We start from the raw sequence: 24,719 nt of genomic DNA on the forward strand, positions 1-24,719 counted from the left end.
TCTAGTCTTTTCAAAGTGTTTTGGTCTGTAACTGCTATATTTCAATTGTGAAGTGGAATATATGATATTCACCCAGAGTTTTATGTCACAATAACCTTTCTCAACAGCCAATGTCTTTTCCTGTGTTTTATGTTTGAATTACTAATGCATGGTTTATGTCATACCATCCCACTGTGTGGGCAGTGACCTGGACACAGTGTTTTACTTTGTTTCTGATGTAATTTTCAGCATATGATGTGGCATGGCCTCGAAAATTCTACACAAGTTTAGAAGGAAGGTTAAAAAACACAATACAACTGAGGAAACGGTGGAAGATTTTCCAGAAAGATCAGAACTCGATGATGACACAGAGGGGTTGTCAGCGCGTCTGAGTGGGACATTGAGTTTTGGAGATGTCGATGTGGCAGATGAGGAGTGTACCCAAGCAGACGCAGCGAACAGTGACTCTGACTTTTTACAAAGTTTTGAAAGTGGTGGGACGGAATGCACAGGTAAACATTGCTTTGAAAGATATCAGGATAAATTCTTAACATTCTAATTTTGATGTGACTGTTATTCTTACTGCTGAAGAATATGACATATATGGTTTACATCGATATTTAATTTGTGTTCAAACTTGCTACTGTGAACGAAACTACTGGAATAGTTGATGGTGGAAATTCTGAAAATAGCTATTTTGTAGTTTCAGAGGGTTCATATGTAGAAAAATTGGAAATAGTGCAGTAAATATAGCTTCAGAAGATGCAACAGAAACAGACATTGCTGGAGAAACTCAGCAAGGTCTAGCAGCATTTGTGGAAAGAAAACAAAGTTTTCCGAGTCTCTTTAGGATCACTGGACTGGAGATGTTAACTGCTTTCTCTCCGCAGATGCTGTCAGACCTGATGAGCTTCTCCTGCAGTTTCACTGTTCATGTTTCAGATTTTTAGCATCTGCAGTTTTTTTGTTTTATTTCAGAAGATGCAGTTGATCTAAGTGGCAGGTTGAACTATTGGCTCTGATTTTGCAGAGTGAATAATGAATGGCTTGGTGCTTACAATTCTCTGAAGCAATTCACAAAACTCTGGCATTTGCACATATGTAGTTTGACATTGAAATCAAGGTATTGCTGTTCTAGCTTTTCTGCAATCTGGTTGAAGGTGCACATTGTTGTTTATTCCTGCTCAGAGATACCCCAACTTCACTGACGAGAAGGTCTACTAATATGGCTCTTCAATTCGCATAACACGTGGTACTAAAACCCATTCAAATTCTGCTACTGACCAAGAGATCCCATTCGATATACATTCCATTTAAGCAATGATTGGATAATTTGTAACGCCTAAAGTTACTGATTTGAAATTGTGGTATACTGTTTTCGTTGCATAATGATCTACAGTGATATTGTCTTTTTTTTAGTTTTTGTTTATGTTGTGTGGTCATCTCTGGCAAGGCCAATATTTGCTGTCCATCTTGAATTGATCCTGAACTGAGTGGTTTGTTAAACCATTTCAGACAGCAGTTAAGGGTCATTGCTCATTGCTAAGAGTCTGCAATCACGTATGGGCCAGACTGGGTAACGATGGTGGATTTCCTTTCTTAGTTCCATCTGATTCACTAATGGAATTTATCAGTGATCATTATCACACTTACCATGACAGAGACTAGCTTTATATTCCAGATTTATTAATGGAGTTTAACTTCCACCATCTGCTATGGGTGGATAAGTGTTTTAGCCTGGGGCTGTGGGTGGTTTGTCCAATGACAACACCTTTGTGCTAACATTTCTCAAAAGAAAAAGCAGAAGTCTAATTTCAGTTATGTTAGATTTGCATTGCTAGTGTGTACCTACAACAAAAGTTTCCTTCCAGGTAAACTAGGCTGAAATATTGATTTACAATTATGGTGGAGACAGACATGGCTTCTAAACAGCAGGATTAATAGTTAAAATTCTCCTAAGGGTAACACATTGGATGCACAACAGAAATGCCAGTTGCTGTTCAAGCTCCTTCAGCTGTCAACACTTCCTGTTTTTTGTAAATATATTTATTAGTAAATTTTTTTAACTTTACAAACATATAAAATTATTGAAAAATACAATCAATAACAAATATCAGTATAATAAAAAGAAAAAAAAACATAAATTACAGTACAGCTACTGTCTATTAACTACTAATCTACCTTATAGTACAAAACAAGCCCTAACACTGTGCAAAGCAACACCAAAAACCCCCCACAAAATACAGAACAGCTATGTGCAAAGCTCCCAAACAAAGGAATGGGAGCTTAATATACCCGTATTAACTCAGGAGACACCCCCCCCTCCCCCCCAACACCCAGGGTGCATAGCTTGACAAATCTGACCATCTTGGTTAAACAAAAGCCCTAGTTAAGATCACTGACAAATAACAAATAATCAATAATCCAAATAACTCAAGTAAGGCTGCCATGTCTTATAAAAATGGTCTGTTGTGTGGTGCACCATGTTTGTAAACAAGTCCAAGGGAATGTGCTCCATAATTAATTTCTGCCATCCCAGCAAGCCCGGCGGGTTCTCAGACACCCAATTCATCAGAATATTCTTCCGTGCACAGTATGCAAAAATATTTAGTAGTTTCTTCCCATGCCTGTCTAAAGATGGTAAATTCAGGAGACCTAAGAGAGAGATATCGAGTCTACTTTGACTTCAGTCCTCAATACCCTCCCTATCTCTCCTGCCACAGTGCTCCAATAAACGTGGAGCCTGTGGCATGTCTAGAAGCAATGGGTAAGAATACCTACACTTATTTTACATTTGGAGCACACTGATGATTTTAAACTTTGCCAGATGAGCCATGTGCAGAACTTTTAATTGCATAGCGCATGTCCTATTACAGATTGGGATCTTTCAAGTATTTTCCCATATGTTCTCGCATGTTTCAGGAGAAATCTCCACTCCTAACTCTTGCTCTCAGACCTCACATAACTGGTTAATATCCTGCCAGGTCCTGCCACCCAGCAGGCAATAGAGGGCACGAACCGAAAGGGTGTTTGTACTCCAGCCTTAGGCCAGAAAAAAAAACCAAGGAGATGATCCTTAAATCAACAGAAAAAAGACAAAGTCAGGATGAGCAATCCACCCATCCCTGGCTTCATGTCACCCCTACTTGTGACTAAAAGAGAAACAAAACAAACAAAAAAAAGGGGGAGAGACAACCACAAAATTTCCAATCAGAAAATCAAGTTATTAAAAAAAAAAGGAACAACTGATTGCAAGGTCTTTTCCCCCCTTTCCAAAAAGGAAATTATTAGGGAGGAAGAAAGGAATTAAAAAAAAGGAAGGGAAAACATAGGGAAAGATAGAAAAGACAATAAACAACCGTATTCTTCAGGCCCATCCATCTATTTTAAAGTGTCCACAAAGTTTTTAGCTCTATCGCTGAGTCAAATGTATAAACTGAGTCTTTGTGGCTGAAACGAAAGCACTGTGGGGTATCTCATGGAGTATTGGAAGCCCAGGTTCCTCAGCTTCTTTTTAACTCCATCAAAGGACTTGCCCTTTTGAATTGCAGCTGCAGAGAAGTCCTGGAAAAACATGATTTTTGACCCCTTGTACAGCAGTGCCTGCGGATCATTTCCCAGTAATCTAGAAGCTTCTATCACTTTTTGCTAGTCCTTATATGAGTGGAAATGCAGTAGGACCGGGTGGGGGCACTGCACTGGGCCTGACCTGTGCACTGTAACCTGATAATCCCTTTCAATCTGTAGCCTGCTGGACTCGATGTGAAGGCCCCAAAACTTCAGCAGCCAGCTTTCAAAGAAGCTGACTGGCTGCTCACTTTCCTCACCTTTAGGGAGCCTGACAATTCGGAGATTTATCCTCCAACCTCAATTTTCAAGGTTGTCATTATGGTCTCGCAAGGCCCGCACCTCTCACTCCAGCATCTGGATCCGATTGGATGAGGACTCCATTGCAGCTTCCTATGCCTTAGTTCGACCCTCTACCTCCTCCAGCCTCTCCCCAAGACCCTGGATCTCCTGCTCATCCTTCTGCAGCATGGATGCGATAATTGGACCTGGGCGCGAATCTCCCCATGGATCTCCTCAATTGCAGCCCCAACTTTCAAAGTAAGTCTCTCCATTGCCCAGCCAATTTCTGTCAGGTCCCCGGGGGGGTTCAGGAGAGCCTGCTGCTGTTGCAGTCTCTGGTGTGGTAGGTGCTGCAGGGGAGTGTCCTCCCTGCTGTTGTTTGCTCACCCCTTTTCCCTTTGGCATCCTTCCCACTCCCAAATATTAACAAATATGTGTTCTGTAAGGTTTTAAACTAATAATTCCACCACATAAGTTGGCCAGGAATGGCAAAAAAACACCAGTATGCCTTGGCTGTATGGCAGAGCTGTCCACAGCAGTTCTCCAGAATCGCCGCCATCTTGCCAAGTCAAACACCTGTTTTATTTATTCACAAGATGTAGGTGTCACTGGCTGGGCCCGTATTTATTGTCCATCCCTAATTACCCAGAGGGCAGTTAAGAGTCCACCAAATTGGTGTGGATCTGTCGTCATGTGTGGACCAGGTAAGGATGGTAGTTTCCTTCCCTAAAGGACATTAATGAACCAGATAGGTTTTTCTGTCACAATCTACAATTGATTCATATTTCTAGATTTTAATTGAATTCAAATTCCACCACCTGCTATGGTGGGATTTGATCCTGGGCCCCCAGAAGATTACCTGGGTCTCTGGATTAATTGTCTAGCAATAATACCACAAGGCCATCATCTCCCCCATTGTCTAGGGCATGAGGTTTTTATGGAGTTCCCATGTCAAACAAGGTAGATCTGAGGTAATCTGTCAAAATATAGAAACGCAAACAAGAGATTCTGTTCAAACAGTAGTTTAGCCTTTTGACCATTTTTTAACTTTGCATCATACCTGGAAATCACATCATTTCCACCTTCTGAAAAGTAGCTGGCACTGAGTCTAGGTGAAGAGACTGATTGCTTCACACTCAGTGTTTCCTTCAATCAAACTAAATAATACTGTATATACCTAGCTATGGAAGTGGCAACGTTAAGGAAAATCTTTCTTTGAACCAACAATGAAAAGTTGAACAAATTTCCAAGAGAATAAATTAAATTTGATGTACTTGAGGTACCAGCAGCAGCTATTTTAGCGTGGAGTTAGCTGACAAAATGAAGTTATTCAGCTGGTTGTAACCTCATACTGACAATATTCAGTTGTACAGTTAACACATGAAGGCAGAAGCAGAGTAAACATTTCAAATCAATAACCTTTCATCATAATGTTTGCTGATGGGGCCATGTCAAGATGTCCCCCAAAAGCTGGTGAAATAATGAGATACCAGCTGACTGCCTGCTTAGCATTAACATTATGAAATATTTTCCTTGAAACATCCTAAAATCTTTTGAACTTTTAAGTTTCCATTCTTTAGGCAAATGGTGCTGTATCTGATGTTCAAACTTGATCAACTGTAGCTCGTTGTGAAGGATGTAATAGCAGAGAATTTAGAAATGCAAAATATGATCAAACACTGTCAACAAAGCTTCACAAATTTATTACACTTCTTTAAGGGAGTAACAAACAGGATAGATAAAACGGGAGCAGTGGATGTAATATATATATAGATTTTCAGAAGGCATTTGATAAAGTGTCACATGTTAAGCTGCTTGATTAAGTGCCCACAGAGTTGGAGTTAGTATACTATTATGGATAGATGATTGGCTAACTAATAGACAATAAAGTTGGGGTAAAGGAGGCATTTTCAGATTGCAACCTGTAATTAGTAGAATGCCACACAGATCAGTGCTAGAGTCCCATTTATCTGAGCATATATACAGGAAAGTGAATATACTTTTGCCAGTTTTGAATAGGACCCAAAAAAAGGTGAGAAGCCAAGTAGTGAGAATGGTATAGAGTGTAAAGAGATTAAGCAAGTGGACAAAAGCTAGCATATTGAATATAATCTGGGAAAATGTGAAACTGTGTACTTTGTCAGGTGGAATTCAGAAGCTGAATATTATTTAAATGACAAAGGACTGTATTAAGCTACAGCTACAGCACTGAGAGATTTAGGAGACCTGGTTCATAAATCTGAAAAAGCCAGCATCCAATTTCATTGGATAATAGGGATGGCAACTGAAATATTGACCTTTAGCTCAAAGGCAATGGAATATAAAAATAAGGAAGTATTTCTCAATCTATAGAAGTACCTATCATACCACAGCTGTAATACTTGCCTGAGGAAAGATATAGCGGCATTGGAGGCAGTCCAGAGAAGGTTCACCAGGCTAATCCTTGGTATGAAGGAACTATCTTTTGTGGAGAGATTGAGTAAGTTGTTTCCCCTTGTTGGAGAGTCTGAGACCAGATGGCATAATCTCACAATAAGGAGTTTACCTGTTAAGACAGTGATGAGGACAAAGTTATTTTCTGATTGTCGTGAATTTGTGAACTTCTTTTCCCACAGAGGACTGGATTGATAAATATATTCAAAACTGCGACAGACAAATTTTTATTTAGTGAAGGAATGGAAAAGGTAGAAACTGGAGTTGAAGATCACCAGATCGGCCATGATCTCGTTGAATAGCAAGGAAGACTCACTGGGCTAGATGGCCTGTTTCTGCATCGATACATTTTGGTCTTATTAACTGACATATAAATCCGAGAGCAGGATTCTTCTTTCTACACTTGACTAAAAGGTGCATGGTCAAAAGTACGGAAAGGATTTTATACTTTGACTTCCTGTTTTTTAAAATGAACACAATTATGTTCAGTGAGTCAGTTTTTTATCCTCTTATCACCAAATGCAAATATTGCTGGAGATTGCTTAATGGCTTTAGTCCTTATTTACAGAGTATGGAATTGCCAAAATAATTAGTGCAGGGTATATACAGACAACAAACAATTTAATCCAGAGCATTTACTGTCAATTGTTTACATCTTTTTAACACACGGTTACTTTTTTTCCTTTCAGCATTTGTAACTTGCTTAATGTCAGTGACTGATGTTCATCCTGCAGGTCTGAGGCCAGTAACATCTTTGCCAGAGATTGATAAACAAAGTAATCTGTCACATATTCCCCTGATAAATATCACTGCATAATCTGAGGTTTATGTGAGATTATAAATAATGTGTGGATTTCCATCATCAAATCTACAAGGAAGAGCTTGAATTTAAACAGCACCCCTCATGCTCTTGAGTTGGTACAGCCAGTGAATTAGTTTTGGAGTGTGATCCGTACTGTAATATAGGAAAAGGTAAGCATGATCCCACATACAGCAATGAAATCAAATGTACCTTAATAGTGTTGGTTGAGGGATGAATATTCTATAACCTTTCCGCAAACAATTTCATGGAATCCCCATGATTGGAGAATAGAATAGACAATGGGAAATTTTAAAAAATCAGAGGGTAAAGAGGCTGATGCTCCAAACAGTCTTCTCCCACTACATAACAGGACCTGAAACATCAGTGATGAAGAGCACCTGCATCCTGTCTGGTTGAGGATCACACATAGGAGAAAGATTTGGAAGGAGAGAAAAACACATTGCAAAATATAGATTATCCAAATGTTTTTATTAGATGTGTCAATTTCTGATTTATGAGCAGATGATTACTCTGCCCTGCACAGAATGTAGCCAGTTTTAATCTTGAGGAGAAAGTGGGGACTGCAGATGCTGGAGATCAGAGCTGAAAATGTGTTGCTGGAAAAGCACAGCAGGTCAAGCAGCATCCAAGGAACAAGAGAATCGACATTTCGGGCATAAGCCCTTCTTCAGGAATGGACTTATGCCCAAAACGTCGATTCTCCTGTTCCTTGGATGCTGCCTGACCTGCTGCGCTTTTCCAGCAACACATTTTCAGTTTTAATCTTGAACATGGTAAAGTTGCCATGGATTAATTTGCCACAGTGGTATGAATGCGGACTGTCATGTAGAAGGGTTATTAACATCTTTTATAAATACTGTCTTGTAGCTTCTCGATTGGATCTGAAAATTGATGCACAATAACAATGACCACTTTGAATGTTTAAGTTCATTAAAAAAATCATTTACATATAGCTTTCTTAGATGTGCAGATATTCTGACATAACTAGTTTTTGTGCGGCATGCTCCTACAGATAGCAAATTAGATGAATAACCAATCTATCTTTGGTATTAATCAAGAAAGAAAAGTTTTTTTGGACACTAGAGAATTATTGTTCTTTACGGGACCTTTAACATTCACCAGAACTACCAGAATAGGCTTCGATGTAACATCTGAATGAACTTCAGCAAGACATTCAACAAGGTGCCGCATGGTAGACTGGTTACAAGGTTAGATCACGTGGATTCGAGGGAGAGCTATCCATTTGGATACAAAATTGGCTTGAAGGTAGGAGACTGTGGTGGTGGAGGGCTGTTTTCTAACTGGAGGCCTGTGACCAGCATTGTGCCACAAGGGTAGGTGCTGGATCCACTGTGTTTTGTCATTATGTAAATTATTAGGATGTGAATATAGCAGAAATGGTTAGTAACTTTGCAGATGGCACTAACTTTGGTGTAGTGGATAGTGAAGAAGGTTATCTCAGAGTATAATTGGATCTTGATCAGATGGGCCAAGGAGAGGCAGATGGAGTATAATTTAAATAAATGTGAGGTGATGTGTTTTGGAAAGGCAAATCAGGGCAGGACTTATACACTTAATGGGGACCTTGGGGTGCAGATTCATAGTTTCTTGAAGGTTGAGTCACAGGTAGACAGGGTAGTAAAGAAGGCATTTGATGCACTTGCCTTTATTGGCCAGTGCATTGAGTACAGGAGTAGGGATGTCCTGTTGTGGCTGTATAGGACATTGGTTTGGCTCCTTTTGGAATACTGCATTCAATTCTGGTCTCCCTGCTGTAAGAAACATGTTGTTAAACTTGAAAGGATTCAGAAAAGATTTACAAGGATGTTGCCAGGGTTGGAGGGTTTGAGCCAAAGGGAGAAGCTGCATAGACAAGGCTATTTTCCCTGGAGCATTGGAGGCTGAGGAGTAACCTTTAATAAAGGTTTGTAAAATCATGAGGGGCATGGATAGGGTGAATAGCCAAGATCTGTTCCCCAGGGTAGGGGAGTCCAAACTAGAGGGCATAGATTTAAGGCGAGAAGGGAAATGCATAAAAGGGCCCTAAGCGGCAATATTTTCACACAGAGGTTAGTATGTGTATGGAATGAGTGGCCAGAGGAAGTGGTGGAGGCTGGTACAATTGCAACATTTAAAAGGCATCTGAATGGGTAAATGAATAGGAAAGCTTTAGAGGGATTTGGATCAATCGCTGGCAATTGGGGCTAAATTAATTTAGAATATCTGGTTGGCACTGAGAAGTTGGACCAAAAGCTATGTTTCTGGACAACTCTGACTCTAATATGTCACCTCCATCAATATCTGGCACCTTTAAAACTATACTGTGTTGCTGACCAAGGTTCCATTTGTGGAGGAGCAGGTTGGGGCTTGAACACAGAATCTAGGTTTAAATGCTGCCTATTGATCAAGTTCACACTAATAATCTGTTTTGTCCTCGACTGAAGAATTCAAGATGTTACTGACAAAGAGAAAATGTAACTGGTTGGCAATGGAACACAATTCTAAAGTGCATGAGGGTCATTGTGGATTTTATCTACGGAATAATAGATTAGGTTACTTACAGTGTGGAAACAGGCCCTTCGTCCCAACAAGTCCACACCGCCCCGCCGAAGTGCAACCCACCCATAACCCTACATCTACCCCTTACCTAACACTACGGGCAATTTAGCATGGCCAATTCACCTGACCTGCACATCTTTGGACTGTGGGAGGAAACCCACGCAGACACGGGGAGAATGTGCAAACTCCACACAGTCAGTCGCCTGAGGCAGGAATTGAACCCAGGTCTCCGGCGCTGTGAGGCAGCAGTGCTAACCACTGTGCCACCGTGCTGCCCAAATTAAATTTGAAGATTAAAGTCCATCTATTCTATGTGTTCTATAGTTTCCTTTTGGAGATTTAAAATAAACTATCTATTTTTCCCAATTGACAGTCATATAAGCTTGAACAGGATATCGATAGGAGTTTTCATAGAAATACTTTGACTAATTTGAAGCTAAAAAAGAGAGACAGAATTAGTTTAGCCTTGATCGGCTCATATTCAAGGAGTAGATTTGTCTGTTATGGTAGGTTTTAACAACAAATGAGGAAATATTTAACTTGCCACAAGTGTGGATTGCTGTGCAGAAGTCATATTTGCATTATTTGTAATGTGGGTAAGTCTGGTGAGACCCGTGTTTATTACCTATCTCTTATTGTTCTGGAGCAGTTTGATGGTAAGCTGTTTCCTTGAACCACGGCAGATTAGTGGTGTAGTTGAATCCACAGTGCTACTGGGAAGGGCATGCCAGCATTTTGAGCCAGAAACACAAGAACTGTGGTGTAGTTGTAAGTCAGAATGGTGCATTTTAGAAAGAAAGTGGAACATGGTTCTCATATCTGCTTCTCTTGCTCTTTGAGGTCATAAAAGTCACAGATTCTAAAGGTACAGTCAAAGAAACTCCATAAATTATTACTGTTTTAAAATGTCATTCCCATGATTTACACATCTCTGGCAAGGCCACCATTTATTTACCATCCCTAGCTTCCCTTGAAAGTAGGAATCAGCTGCTCCCTTGCACTGTTCCGTCTTTATGGTGAAGATTTGAGCATAAGGAGTTCCAGGAATTGAATCTATTTGATTATCTGCCTAAATCAGGATTGTGTTGTACTGCAAGGGGAACTTGGAGGTAACAATGTTTCCTTTCACCTGTAGTTTTGTGCTTTGTGAAGTTGTAGAGTCATACAGGATGCAGCAGACCCTTCGGTCTAACTTGTCCATTCTGAACAAGTTTCCCAAACTAAATTAGTCCCATTTGCCTTTGTTTGGCCCATATCCCTCCAAGTCGAAGAGAGTGGTGCTGGAAAAGCACAGCTGGTCAGGCAGCATCCGAGGAGCAGGAGAATTGATGTTTAGGGCATAAGCCCTTCATCAGGAAGGGCTGATGAAGGGCTTATACCTGAAACATCAACTCTCCTGCTCCTCGGTTGCTGCCTGACTGGCTGTGCTTTTCCAGCATCACTCTCTTCGACTCTGATCTCCAGTATCTGCAGTTCTCACTTTCTCCATATTCCTCCAAACTTTTCCCATTCATCTATTTGTCCAAATGTTGTTTAAATGTTGTAACTACCTTCATCTACCACTTCCTCTGGCAGTTCATTCCACATTGAACCATCCTCTGTGTGAAAAGATTACCCCTCTGGTCCCTTTTAAATCTTTCTCCACTCTCCTTAAAATTACACCCTGTAGGTTTTAACTCTCCCACCCTCGGGAATAGACATTTTGCTATTTACCTTATCTATGCCCCTAATGATTTTACAACCCTCTACAAAGTCATCCCTTAGCCTCCTATGCACCAGTGAAGAAAGTCCCAGCCTCTCCTTCATAACTCAAACCTTCCAGTCCTGGCAACATCCTGCTAAATCTTTTCTGAACCCTCTCCAATTTAATAATATCCTTCCTATAGCAGGGTGACCAGAACTAGACACAGTACTCCAAAAGTGGCCTCATCAAAGTTCTGTACATGATATCCCAACTTTTATACTTTGGAGGTCTGAGCAGTGAGAATAAGTGTGCCTTCTTCACCAACCTGTCTACCTGTTTTTAGATTTGGGAGTTGGTGTTGAAGATCTTTTAACCAGTTTCTGCAGCACGTATTGTAACTGTGCTACACAATTGATTCTGGTGTTTGAGACTGTACCCATCCAGGAAAGTGAAGAGAATTCCATCGTGCTTTTGACTTGTATATAGATGCACATGCTATCGGTTGTAGTTTGCTTTGTAATGGATTCATGGTGAAACAACGTTCTGGTTGTTATGGGCGAAAATATATTTTGAATAAACTTCTGATGTATGTTTATCGGGTGGTATCTGCATTCTTAATTTTGCGTTAAAAATCCACTGCATGGTCTTGCATTTAATTTTACACTCTAATGCAGGAGTGAGGAAGTGCTGCATTGTTGCAGGATCAATTTTTTTTTGATTAAGTATTCAAACAAAGATCTTGCTTGTATTTCCAGAAGATTGTGAAAGGTCTTGGAACAATATTTCAATAATGTTGTAAATAAATCATATGTGTCTGGCTCCAAAATGATCAGGCTTGAGAACCAAATGGGCCAAACACTTCGAAAACACTGATGATATGTGTTTCTTCCTCCTCCTTCAATTTTGTTGTTTTTTTTCTCCACTTCTGCAAGGATTCACTAAAGTCATAGAGATGTACAGCACAGAAACAGACCCTTCAGTCCAGCTTGTCCATGCCAACCAGATATCCCAACCCAATCTAGTCCCACCTGCCAGCACTCGGCCCCATATCCCTCCAAACCCTTCCTGTTCATATATCCATCTAGACGCCTTTTAAATGTTGCAGTTGTACAAGCCTCCACCACTTCCTCTGGCAGCTCATTCCACGCACCACCACCCTCTGCGTGAGAAAGTTGCCCCTTGGGTCTCTTTTATATCTTTCCCCATTCACCCTAAACTTATGCCCTCTAGTTCTGGTCTCCCCGACCCCAGGGAAAAAAACCTTGTCTATTTACCCTATCCATGCCCCTCATGATTTTAAAAACCTCTATAAGGTCACCCCCTCAGCCTCTGGCGCTCCAGGGAAAACAGCCCCAGCCTATTCAGCCTCTCCCTATAGTTCAAATCCTCCAACCCTGGCAACATCCTTGTGAGTCTTTTCTGAACCCTTTCAAGTTTCACAACATCCTTCTGATAGGAAGGAGACCAGAATTGCACTCAATATTCCAGAAGTGGCTTAACCAACGTCCTGTACAGTTGCAACATGACCTCCCAACTCAAGTACTCAATACTCTGATCAATAAAGGAAAGCATACCAAACACCGCCTTCACTATCCTATCTACCTGCGACTCTACTGTCAAAGAGCTGTAAACCTGCACTCCAAGGTCTCTTTGTTTAGCAACACTCCCTGGGACCTTACCATTAAGTGTATAAGTCCTACTAAGATTTGCTTTCCCAAAATGTGGCACATCGAATTTATCTAAATTAAACTCCATCTGCTACTCCTCAGCCCATTGGCCCATCTGATCAAGATCCGAGTGTATTCTGAGGTAACCTTCTTTGCTGTCCACTACACTTCCAATTTTGGTGTCATCTGCAAACTTGTACATCTATACAGGAGAGAGTGCAGTTGAACACGTGGCTGCAAGGATGGTGTAGGAGGGAGGGCTTCAGATATTTGGACAATTGGACTGCATTCTGGGGAAGGTGGGACCTGTATAAACAGGACGGGTTGCACCTGAACCAGAAGGGCACCAATATCCTGGGGGGTAGGTTTGCTAGCACTCTTCGGGGGGGTTTAAACTAATTTGGCAGGGGGATGGGATCCGGACTTGTAGTCCAGCAAGTAAGCTAGCTGTGTGTCAGGATGTCCAAGACTGTAGGGAGGCTGTGGAGAAGGTAGCACTGACAGGGACTACTTGCGGACACAGAGATGGGCTCAAGTGCGTATACTTCAATGCAAGGAGTATCAGAAATAAGGTGGGTGAACTTAAGGCGTGGATCGGTACCTGGGACTACGATGTTGTGGCCATCACGGAAACATGGATAGATGAGGGACAGGAATGGCTGTTGGAGGTTCCTGGTTACAGATGTTTCAGTAAGATTAGGGAGGGTGGTAAAAAAGGAGGGGGGGTGGCATTGCTAATTAGAAATGGTATAACGGCTGCAGAAAGGAAGTTTGAGGGGGATCTGCCTCTGGAGGTAGTATGGGCTGAAGTCAGAAATAGGAAAGGTGCAGTCACCTTGTTGGGTGTTTATTATAGGCCCCCCAATAGCAGCAGAGATGTGGAGAAACAGATTGGGAAACAGATTTTGGAAAGGTGCAGAAGCCACAGGGTCGTAGTCATGGGCGACTTCAACTTCCCAAATATTGATTGGAAGCTCTTTAGATCGAGTAGATTGGATGGGGCGGTGTTTGTGCAGTGTGTCCAGGAAGCTTTTCTAACGCAGTATGTAGATTGTCCAACCAGAGGGGAGGCCATATTGGATTTGGTACTCGGTAACGAACCGGGACAAGTGGTGGGCTTGTTAGTGGGTGAACATTTTGGTGATGACGACCACAATTCTGTGACTTTCACCTTGGTTATGGAGAGAGATAGGTGCGCACAACAAGGAAGTTTTTACAATTGGGGGAAGGGAAATTACGATGCTGTAAGACAGGATTTGAGGAGCATACGTTGGGAGCATAGGCTGTCAGGGAAGGATGTGGTGGAAATGTGGGACTTTTTCAAGGAGCAGATACGACGTGTCCTTGATATGTATGTACCGATCAGGCAGGAAAGAAATGGTCGTGTGAGGGAGCCTTGGTTGACGAGGGAGGTTGAATGTCTAGTAAAGAGGAAGAAGGAGGCTTACATAAGGTTGAGGAAACAAGGTTCAGACAGAGCAGTGGAGGGATACAGGATAGCCAGAAGGGACCTGAAGAAAGGGATTAGGAGAGCTAAGAGAGGGCATGAAAAATCCCTGGCGGATAGGATCAAGGATAACCCCAAGGCATTCTATGCGTATGTGAGAAACCTGAGAATGACGAGAACGAGGGTAGGTCCGATCAAGGACAGTGGTGGGAGACTGTGTATTGAGTCGGAAGAGATAGGAGAGGTCTTGAACAAGTACTTCTCTTCAGTATTTATGAACGAGAGGGACCGTATTGTTGAAGAGGAGAGTGTGAAATGGACTGATAAGCTTGAAGAGATACCTGTTAGGAAGGAAGATGTGTTGGACATTTTGAACAACTTGAGGATAGACAAGTCCCCCGGGCCTGACGGGATATATCCTAGGATTATGTGGGAAGCAAGAGAGGAAATTGCAGTACCGTTGGCAATGATCTTCTCGTCTTCACTGGCAACTGGGGTGGTACCAGGGGACTGGAGAGTAGCGAATGTTGTGCCCCTGTTCAAAAAAGGGAATAGGGATAACCCCGGGAATTACAGGCCAGTTAGTCTTACTTCTGTGGTAGGCAAAGTAATGGAAAGGGTACTGAGGGATAGGATTTACGAGTATCTGGAAAGACACTGCTTGATTAGGGACAGCCAGCACGGATTTGTGAAGGGTAGGTCTTGCCTTACAAGTCTTATTGAATTCTTCGAGGAGGTGACCAAGCATGTGGATGAGGGTAGAGCAGTGGATGTAGTGTGCATGGATTTTAGTAAGGCATTTGATAAGGTTCCCCATGGTAGGCTTATGCGGAAAGTCAGGAGGCATGGGATAGAGGGAAATTTGGCCAATTGGATAGAAAACTGGCTAACCGGTCGAAGTCAGGGAGTGGTGGTAGATGGTAAATATTCAGCATGGAGTCCAGTTACAAGTGGAGTTCCGCAGGGATCAGTTCTGGGTCCTCTGCTGTTTGTAATTTTTATTAATGACTTAGAGGAGGGAGTCGAAGGGTGGGTCAGTAAATTTGCAGATGATACAAAGATAGGTGGAGTTGTGGACAGTGAGGAGGGCTGTTGTCGGCTGCAGAGGGACTTAGATATGATGCAGAGCTGGGCTGAGGAGTGGCAGATGGAGTTCAACCCTGCCAAGTGTGAGGTTGTCCATTTTGGAAGAACAAATAAGAATGCGGAATACAGGGTTAATGGTAGGGTTCTTGGTCAGGTGGAGGAACAGAGGGATCTTGGGGTCTATGTACATAGATCTTTGAAGGTTGCCACTCAGGTGGATAGAGTTTGTAAGAAGGCCTATGGAGTATTATCGTTCATTAGCAGAGGGATTGAATTCAAGAGTCGTGAGGTGATGTTGCAGCTGTACAGGACTTTGGTTCGGCCACATTTGGAGTACTGTGTGCAGTTCTGGTTGCCTCACTTTAGGAAAGATGTGGAAGCTTTGGAGAGGGTGCAAAGAAGATTTACCAGGATGTTGCCTGGAATGGAGAGTAGGTCGTATGAGGATAGGTTGAGAGTTCTCGGCCTTTTCTCGTTGGAACGGCGAAGGATGAGGGGTGACTTGATAGAGGTTTATAAGATGATCAGAGGAATAGATAGAGTAAACAGTCAGAAACTTTTTCCCGGGTACAACAGAGTGTTACAAGGGGACATAAATTTAAAGTGAAGGGTGGAAGGTATAGGGGAGATGTCAGGGGTGGGTTCTTTACCCAGAGAGTGGTGGGGGCATGGAATGCGCTGCCCGAGGGAGTGGTAGAGTCAGATTCATTGGCGACCTTTAAGCGGATTTGGATAGGTACATGGATGGGTGCTTAATCTAGGATAGAAGTTTGGCACAACATCGTGGGCCGAAGGGCCTGTTCTGTGCTGTATTGTTCTATGTTCTATGTTCTATACTATCTGTAAGAATTTTTATTTGATCTCAGGATTAAGAGAAAATGAGGGAAGGAGATTAGAGTTCCTTTTTTTTCTCCATACAGACAAGAAGCTCATCTTCACCAGAGCAGAGTAAGAAAAATGACGTACTTAAATTTTTTTTATTCTCCAGTTAATGCATTTGTACAAATGATCCTGGATTTCTGCTCAGGGAGTCTGCAACTAGGTTTTTTTTTTAATTGCTTACAGTGTGGAAACAGGCCCTTCTGCCCAACAAGTCCACACCGACCCTCCGAAGAGCAACCCACCCAGACCCATTCCTCTACATTTACCCTTTCACCCAACACTACGGGCAATTTAGCATGGCCAATTCACCTAACCTGCACATTTTTGGACTGTGGGAGGAAACCAGAGCACCTGGAGGAAACCCACATAGACACTGGGAGAATGTGCAAACTCCACACAGTTGCTTGAGGCGGGAATTGAACTCGGGTCTCTGACGCTGTGAGGCAGCACTGCTAACCACTGTGACACCGTGTCGCCCATTAGTGTGTGGAATGAACTGCTAGAGGAAGTGGTAGATATAGGTACAGTTAGAACATCTATAAAACATTTGGACAGGTACAGGCATTGGGAAGGTTTATAGGGATATGGGCCAAATGCAGGCAAGTAGGACTAGTTTAGTTTGGGAATGAGGTCGGTGTAGACTAGTTGGATGGAAGGATTTGTTTCTATGCTGTATGACTATGATAGTAAACAATCACATTAAGTCATTATGCGGCATTGCAGTGGCTCTGAGTATATACGGGAGGCACCTGAGTGCTGTAGGTGAGCATATTTTCTTAGTGGACCACTGATTTGTTGAACAATCTCTGTCAGAACATCTAATGGAACAAAGTATTTGGCCTGTCTATCTAAATGGGAGAGTTCCTACTCTTGGTTGTACAGTGATGATCCTTGTTGAAGTATATATTTCAAATATAAAGAAGCTTGGTTAGACCACATCTGGAGTCCTGTGTGCAGTTTTGCTCTCTTTATCTCAGTAAAGATATTGTTACCATAGAGAGTGTGCAAGAAAGGTTCACCAGATTTGTTCTCGGGATGAAGACCGATTGAGCAAACTGGGCACTTATTCTCTAACATTTCGAATAATGAGAGATGATCTCATTGAAACCTACCAACTACTTAAAGGGATCAACAGAATAAATGCAAGTAAGATGTTTCTCCTGATTGAGAATGTAAAACCAGGCCATACAATTTAATATTAACGACATGTCATTTGGGACTAAAATGAGCAATAGCGTTTTTACCAGGAAGTTGTGATTCTTTGGAACTCTGTAGCCCAGAGCACTGTACAAGCTGAGTCTTTGATTATATTTAACGTTAAGAGATTTATTGCATCATACATAACCCAAAATTGAAGAGTTAAGTGAATAGTATGGGTAAAAGTCATTGAAGTATTTGATCAGCCAGTTTTCCAAACTAAACTTGTCCCACTTGCCTGCGTTTGGCCCATGTCCCTCTGAACCTTGATCATTGATTAGCATGCTGACACTTTTTGACTTGTGGTTTCAGAATTCACTGTTCTGCCCAGACCTCCACTATCTGTGCAGAAGAGAAAGAAAATTAGAGAGAACGCAGCATCAGAGAGGGCAGTACTGATCTCAATATGATTCTTTCCTCCTCCAGAGTTCAACCATGTAGGTCATAGAGATGTACAGCACGGAAACATACACTTTGGTCCAACTCGTCCATGCCGATCAGATATTCCGACCTAATCTAGTCCCATTTGCCAGCACCCAGCCCATATGCCTGCAAACACTTCCTATTCATATACCCATCCAGATGCCTTTCAAATGATTCAGTTGTACTGACCTCTACCAGTAGGTTCTCTGGGAGCTCATTCCAAACACATACCACCCTCTGCATGTAAAGATTGCCCCTTAGGTCTCTTTTATATCTTTCCCCTCTCACCCTAAACCTATGCTCTCTAGTTCTGGACTCCCCCACCCCAGGGAAAAGACTTTGTCTATTTATCCTGTCCATGCCCCTCATGATTTTATAAACCTCCATAAGGTCACCCCCTCAGCCACCGACACTCCAGGGAAAACAGCCCCAGCCTATTCAACCTCTCCCTATATTTCAAATCCTCCAACCCTAGCAATATCCTTGAAATTCTTTCAAGTTTCACAGCATCTTTCTGATATTAACTTAAATTTTAGTTGAAATTAAGTTGAATGAAATGAGAAGGAGAAAACATCTGAAACATGGTGATGATATAATGATTAGAAAAGACACCGGTTTTTAAAATGTTTGTGTTAAGCTGAAGGAACGTGTGTGTTTAGATTGAATCATTATGAGTCAGCAATAAAGGACTGAACTGTCACAGTAACTCTGGAAAAGGTTGAGGTTTTGTTTAAAACAGAAACTGAATCAGATGTGATATTCAACATTCCCTATAATCTTTGTCATGCATGCCAATTGACCTTTGCCTGTGTAGCCATTAAGAACATTAGAGGGAACTTGTGATAACGTGTACTACAGGTAGTTCTCCTATAATGCAATGAAACCTTGCTTAACAGAAAACCACTTAATTGAATAAAATGGGGTCTATGGGAAAAGTGGGGTTAGAGGCAAAGCAGGAAAAAGCGTCACTCCTGATCGCTCAAAAATCACCCAAAAGCCAACACAAAGTATAGACAGCCTGAATGAAGGTTTAAATCATATTTATTAACAAAAGTAAATGTAACACATTACATTCAAAAATATTGTTAATGCAGGAAGAGATGGTCATCATCACCACCTTCGGGTGCAGTTGTGCTTGCAGAAGTGGATAGCTGTGTTTCATGGTCTTCTGACTGTTTCTTGGGGTTAGGTTTAAAAAAGACATCCAGTTTTTGCTGCTTTGCCCTTTTTCGTCTGTCTTGAAGAAGCTGTTCATAAGGTGCCAGATATATCTTGTTGAACAAACTGCTACCCTGCTGCATTCTGGGTTGTAATCATAGTCCTTTAAGAGCTGCAACTGCCTTTCAGTTTCCCTCCGTGTAGAAGAGGAAAGAGAAGTGGAAAACTCTCATGGTGTTGTATCCTGGACTTTCACTTGCCCCTCAAGAATATTCTCCTGTCAGAGGGACAGCAATGAACATTCATTAGTCTAATTTTTGAGATGAAGCTACTCAATGTATGGTACTCTCACATGCTCTGACGGCAGCTGACATCAGAGCATGTGCAGAACGAAGCATGCAAAATAATCGTTGCTAGAATCGGGCTATTGTGAACAGAAGTAAGCATTCTCAAAAATTCCATTATAAATCTTCAGCAATGTTATAGCCAAATCATGCTGCTGAAGCACACCTTTATCCAAGAACTATCTGTACTTATCAACTCAATTTGTATTGTTATGGAACTGTACATTGTAAATATCATACAGTTGATTGGATAACATAAAAGTGGTCAACAACAAAAGCAAGCCAAGTTTTATGTCAAAGTTCATCAAGGTATGAGCATTTTTCCATGAGCAAATGTTAATGAGTTAATTGAACAAACTGATGTGGAAAACATGACATGATTGTGATGTTTGCCAGTGGTCAAATTGATCATATGCTGGAGACTGGACAATGTCAAGATGCAAAGTTTCTTTTTATGGAAAGAGTATAAACCAACTTCCCTCAAAGAAAAGTTTAGCTACCTCCTGGAAGAGGTTGATTTATCAATGACTAAAAGCTGAGAAGGAGTGGATCTGTTCTGTCTGATGTTCCGACAAATCCATATACAAGGGTTCACTTCTGATTTTAAGCATTGTATGGGTAAGATTTGTGTAGATTATTTTTGCAGTGAACTTCGCTTTAATTAGGGAGATTGAGTATATTCCTTTCTGAGGACTGCCTTGGGTTATTGATATCCAGAGTAAAACCAATAGACCAGGGAAAGTGAAAATAAAAGCTTAAGACAGCTTATTGAAACCTAAAGTTTAATCTCATGCATAGTTGCTGGGCAGGACATAGAGAATGAGGTTTGTCTCTTGAATGGTATCCCAGCATGGGACAATGAGTTCAGGAAGGGAAAGAAAATAATCTGTTTTAAAAAAATTGAAGGCTCATGACCAACAGCTTGGTTTGGTTGTAGATGTAGAGATTGTAACGAGCCAAGTGGCCCTCATACAATGTGATTACTCTGAAAGGAGCTGCAAATCTGGTGCAATCAGTGATCCCAGGCTGACAGAGAAACAGGAGTGTCAGAGGTTGTGTTGACTCTGAGACCTGGCTCTGAGGAATCTGGATCAGTGTCAAGGACTTACCACGTATAAATAAAGGGTGATTTGGTGACAGGATTCCAGCTTCTGCAGAATTATTTCATGAACGGAATTTTTTGCTTTGATTTGTTGCAAAACATCTTATTTAAAGCCATGACCAATGGTTGCAGCTAAATTAGAATTTTCAGTTTTGGTACTGCTCTTTGCAGAAAGCGGAAACGAGATAACATCAACAGTGGTTAAGAAGTGAAGTATTACAGGGTTTTGTGCTCTGCAGCCCATGGCTGCTTTTTTACAAAGTAGTATAGATACGTCCAGTTCCACCCAATGTTTGGCAGTGGGATGCACGCTTTCCTCAGCAAAGGAGGAAGTCTTGCAGCAAAGGAGGAAGTCAACTAATCTTCATGAGACTGAATTATGTTCTCTGGTTGTGCATTGTTGACAAGATGGGAGTTTAGGCAAATGAGGACAATTTGTATTACATTCCCTTTGATTGAAAAAAAAGTACTTCCTAAAAACACATCTATAACTTAAAATGTAAGTTTCTTTGTAATTGCAGAAATGGTCTCTTGAATGAAGGAAAGATCTATATTTTAATGGAACATACTAACTTTTCTTTCTACAAACAAAGCTAACTATCTGTAAATTACCTTACAGGCAGTTATCAAACTATTCTTGCTATTAAACTGTTTTTCTCTCACATATTAGCATAAGATATGATTCCTTTCAAGTAATCATTTGCATTTTAGGTTTTTGATTGTCATGAATGTTTCACAATTAGACTGTTCACTTTTTGTATGATTTGTGGTTTCAAATATTTGATTCAATTGGTAACTCCATTGCCTCCAAGTTAAATGGCTGTGGATTCAAGCATTGAGCACACACTCTGACTAACAAAATCACATTTGAGCAAATGCTGCTCTGTCAGCAGTCCCTTTTTCATATGAGCTGCTAAAATGAGGTCCTCCCTGCTTGCATGGATGGTTGTGACTGATCCCACAACATGATTTGAAGAAGGAATCCTGGCCAAAATTTTATTTTCAATGAAAACAAAAGATCCAGCCACTCAATAATGCAGTAAGCTGTTTGTGGATAGTGTGTTCATATTGGTTATTGTATTTGCGTACCTAACAGTGACTCCTTTTAATCTGGTAATCTGGCCTGGTCAGTTCATTTTTTGATAACACCTGCAATTAATAGTAGTTTATGAATGCAATTTGTTTCTTGACTTGATTTTCAAAGTTAACACTGTTCCTGATGTTGGCACCTCCTTTTTACCTAAAGGTAGGCATTTCAACTCCTTATGCATGGAAACACTGTGATTATACATAGAAGTTTCTAGTGCAGTGTCTAAGACCTCTGTCTCTTCACAAGCTCATTCTAGACTGATGTCTTCTTCACTGATGTTATGACATAAGTGATATTGTTATAATTTTCATGAATCTCAATACCATATCTTCTCCAGACTGATCTCTGATTGGTCTATCTTATTGCAATAATTTGCTTTTCCTTACAAACTTTTTGTAGTGATTAATAACATTTATTCCTTTTCTCATCAATATTACCATTATCATTTTCTCTTGTCCAGTTTTTGTCAAATTGTTATACACCGTCTTAATCTTGAGAGGTTATGCTTGGCTTGAAGTTGTATTCTAGATCTGGTAAATCCAGTTTTAAACTCCTCTGCATTTAATAATTTCACTGTTGAGCAGCCAGAATTGAATGGTGTCAGTCTGAACTCTCTTGACTTCCTTGTTGTTCAGTTAAAAGATAGAGTGGAGAACTTCACAGTTGCTCAATGCCTGCCTTCAAAGTGAACTTCCTACAAATTGAGGTCTTTGTCCAATACTAATTCTTCTGAGAAATGTATGTTGGCAAGATTTTTTTCATGCTCTGATCACTGATTCTTCTGTGGTTGAATGACTCTTGTCATTTCAATTGATTTTTGAGTAATAATTAAATATGATAAATATGTCTGTCTTCCAAAATCAAACAAATCTATTACTAGCACAGATTTGATATGATGAAATATAATCCAGTGTATCTTGTGAAATGCTTGGCCATTGTACAGATTGCTGTGCTGTGCATTTTGTGATATCTCTATGTCCCCATTGAATTTCTATAGGTTTTCTATTTACACTGACTTTGATATATAACTATTCTCATATAACTATAAGTCTTGCACTATTGACAAATGCTGTCTTTGCTCATGTAACCTTTCTAAGACTTGATCTACTGGACCATATATCAAACACCCTTCAAGACAGAGTCATCCCACCTTGTGCACTCCTTGTTAGATTTTTGGGCTGCATGAATTTCAAGTTTCCCTCAGTTGCCAGTAAAGTGTTGGCTATTGCCACACAATCACTACTACTTCTACAAGAATAAGAACTTTTTCCACTCTCTTCATGGCTCCCCTTGACAGTGTATCTGTCATTACTTATGGTTTGTCTGGAACATCCGCTGATGAGATATAACTACAGCATAGTCTGAGCTTTTGAATGCACAGAGGCATTTTTGAGATTTCCTCTAATCTAAATAATATTACAATAGAATTTTGGAGTTCTGTTTTAACACCCAAGTCAATTATAACTAGACTGAGTTGAGAGAGTCAATCTAAAAGTTAATTTTTCCTGCTTTGTAACGAGACCCATTCCTCATATAAATGTGTTGCCAAACATTGCACAGAGTTTAAGTTTGGCCTCATAAATAGGAAAAAAAAGGATATTCAGTAAGAGCAGTGGTTTTAATTTGTTCCACTTCTGGACATCAACTTGTGTTTTTGGTTGACTGGGCACAAACCATGAAGAATCACTGGTAAATATTTTCTGATTGACTTGTTCAGCAATCTAGATGCATGTGTTTGTTTATGGCATTGTGGTTGGAGTGCCATTTATCAACCCTTCAGAAAACGAACAGGAAATGACATCACCCCATCCAGGAGAAAGATATAAATAGAAAGCAGGAGACAACAGCTTCGCTTCACTTGGAGGTCACCACTGATGTTGTTACCTAGCCAGGTAATGAAACATCTGGATATCAAACCTACAGCTCAGCGATCAAACCAACACATTGAACTCATGACTTAGAAGTAGGGACACTGCCAGTGAAAGTTTCATATATCCACGTAACTGTTAACACTTCCTTCTCTTGTTGACCTCTAATCAGTCTCATGAAACATCTCAATGTAAAATAGATTTTTTTTGTGTTCGGCAGTTTGCACTTTAATAAGGATGACTCTTGGTTCTTGTGGACTGAAGTGAGTAAGACTGGATTGTAGCTTGCTAAAATCTTGGTAGAAAGTAGCTTCACTTTAAACATTGCAAAAGCTGTAGTCTGCTCTTGATACTAATACTATTGTTGACTTTTTTCCGAAAGCTCATTTGTGGAATTGAGCAAGGCTGGCTGGTTAATTTGGGGACAAATTTTTCCACTTGTTTTACCACACCTAAGAAGCACTGTACTATATTTTCACATGCTGGTGTAGAAAGCGCAATGATGGTTCTAGGCTTCCATTGATCCACTGACATGTTGTTCTGGGATATTGTGTCCTAGAAATATAACCATTCTGGAGAATTTACAATTCTCATTTGGGAGGCCTGGGTTTTGACATGCCTTTCATCTTGTATTATCTTCATTTCTCCATGAACTCTGATGTCAACCATTTGGTAAAGGATTCCGTGTTTCCAAACATTCAATTTTGGAAAAGTCTGTGGTGCAAATGAGATTCTCTATGGTAGACAGTTAAAGCAATACATTCTGAATTATGCAATATATGTAGTTGACAATCTTGATTCTTGGATTGGTTTTTGCCAGAACCTATTATTGGCAACCATTTTTGTGAATAACACACTTGTCAATTTTACCAAGCTATAGATGAAATAGGATGGATTTTCCTACTTAGCTCTTTGTTTAACTAAGTGAAATCCTTTGGCAAAAGTGAGGACTGTAGATGCTGGAAACCAGAGTTTAGATCCTGACGAAACATTGATTTTCCTGCTCCTCGGATGCTGTCTGACCTGCTATGCTTTTCCAACATCACTCTGATCTGAGTGAGATCCTTGCACAGTCTTAATTCTCCCTGTCTTTAGGGGTCAGCTATTAGCTTAGAACACCATTGTGTT

The 24,719-nt window shown here is 40.8% G+C and overlaps 1 protein-coding gene across 3 annotated transcripts in view; it reads left to right on the plus strand.

Annotated features, from left to right (window-relative positions):
* Positions 1 to 24,719, plus strand: part of snx21 (sorting nexin family member 21) — a 49,187-nt gene that overhangs the window by 1,185 nt on the left and 23,283 nt on the right. For all 3 annotated transcript variants that reach the window (XM_072556927.1, XM_072556928.1, XM_072556929.1), the window contains exon 2: positions 229 to 491. In XM_072556927.1, the coding sequence (XP_072413028.1) occupies positions 242 to 491 (250 nt within the window). In that variant the 5' untranslated portion in view covers positions 229 to 241. The remainder of the gene's footprint in view (positions 1 to 228; positions 492 to 24,719) is intronic.

Source organism: Chiloscyllium punctatum, chromosome 37 (assembly GCF_047496795.1).
Source record: "Chiloscyllium punctatum isolate Juve2018m chromosome 37, sChiPun1.3, whole genome shotgun sequence".
Classification (NCBI taxonomy): domain Eukaryota; kingdom Metazoa; phylum Chordata; class Chondrichthyes; order Orectolobiformes; family Hemiscylliidae; genus Chiloscyllium; species Chiloscyllium punctatum.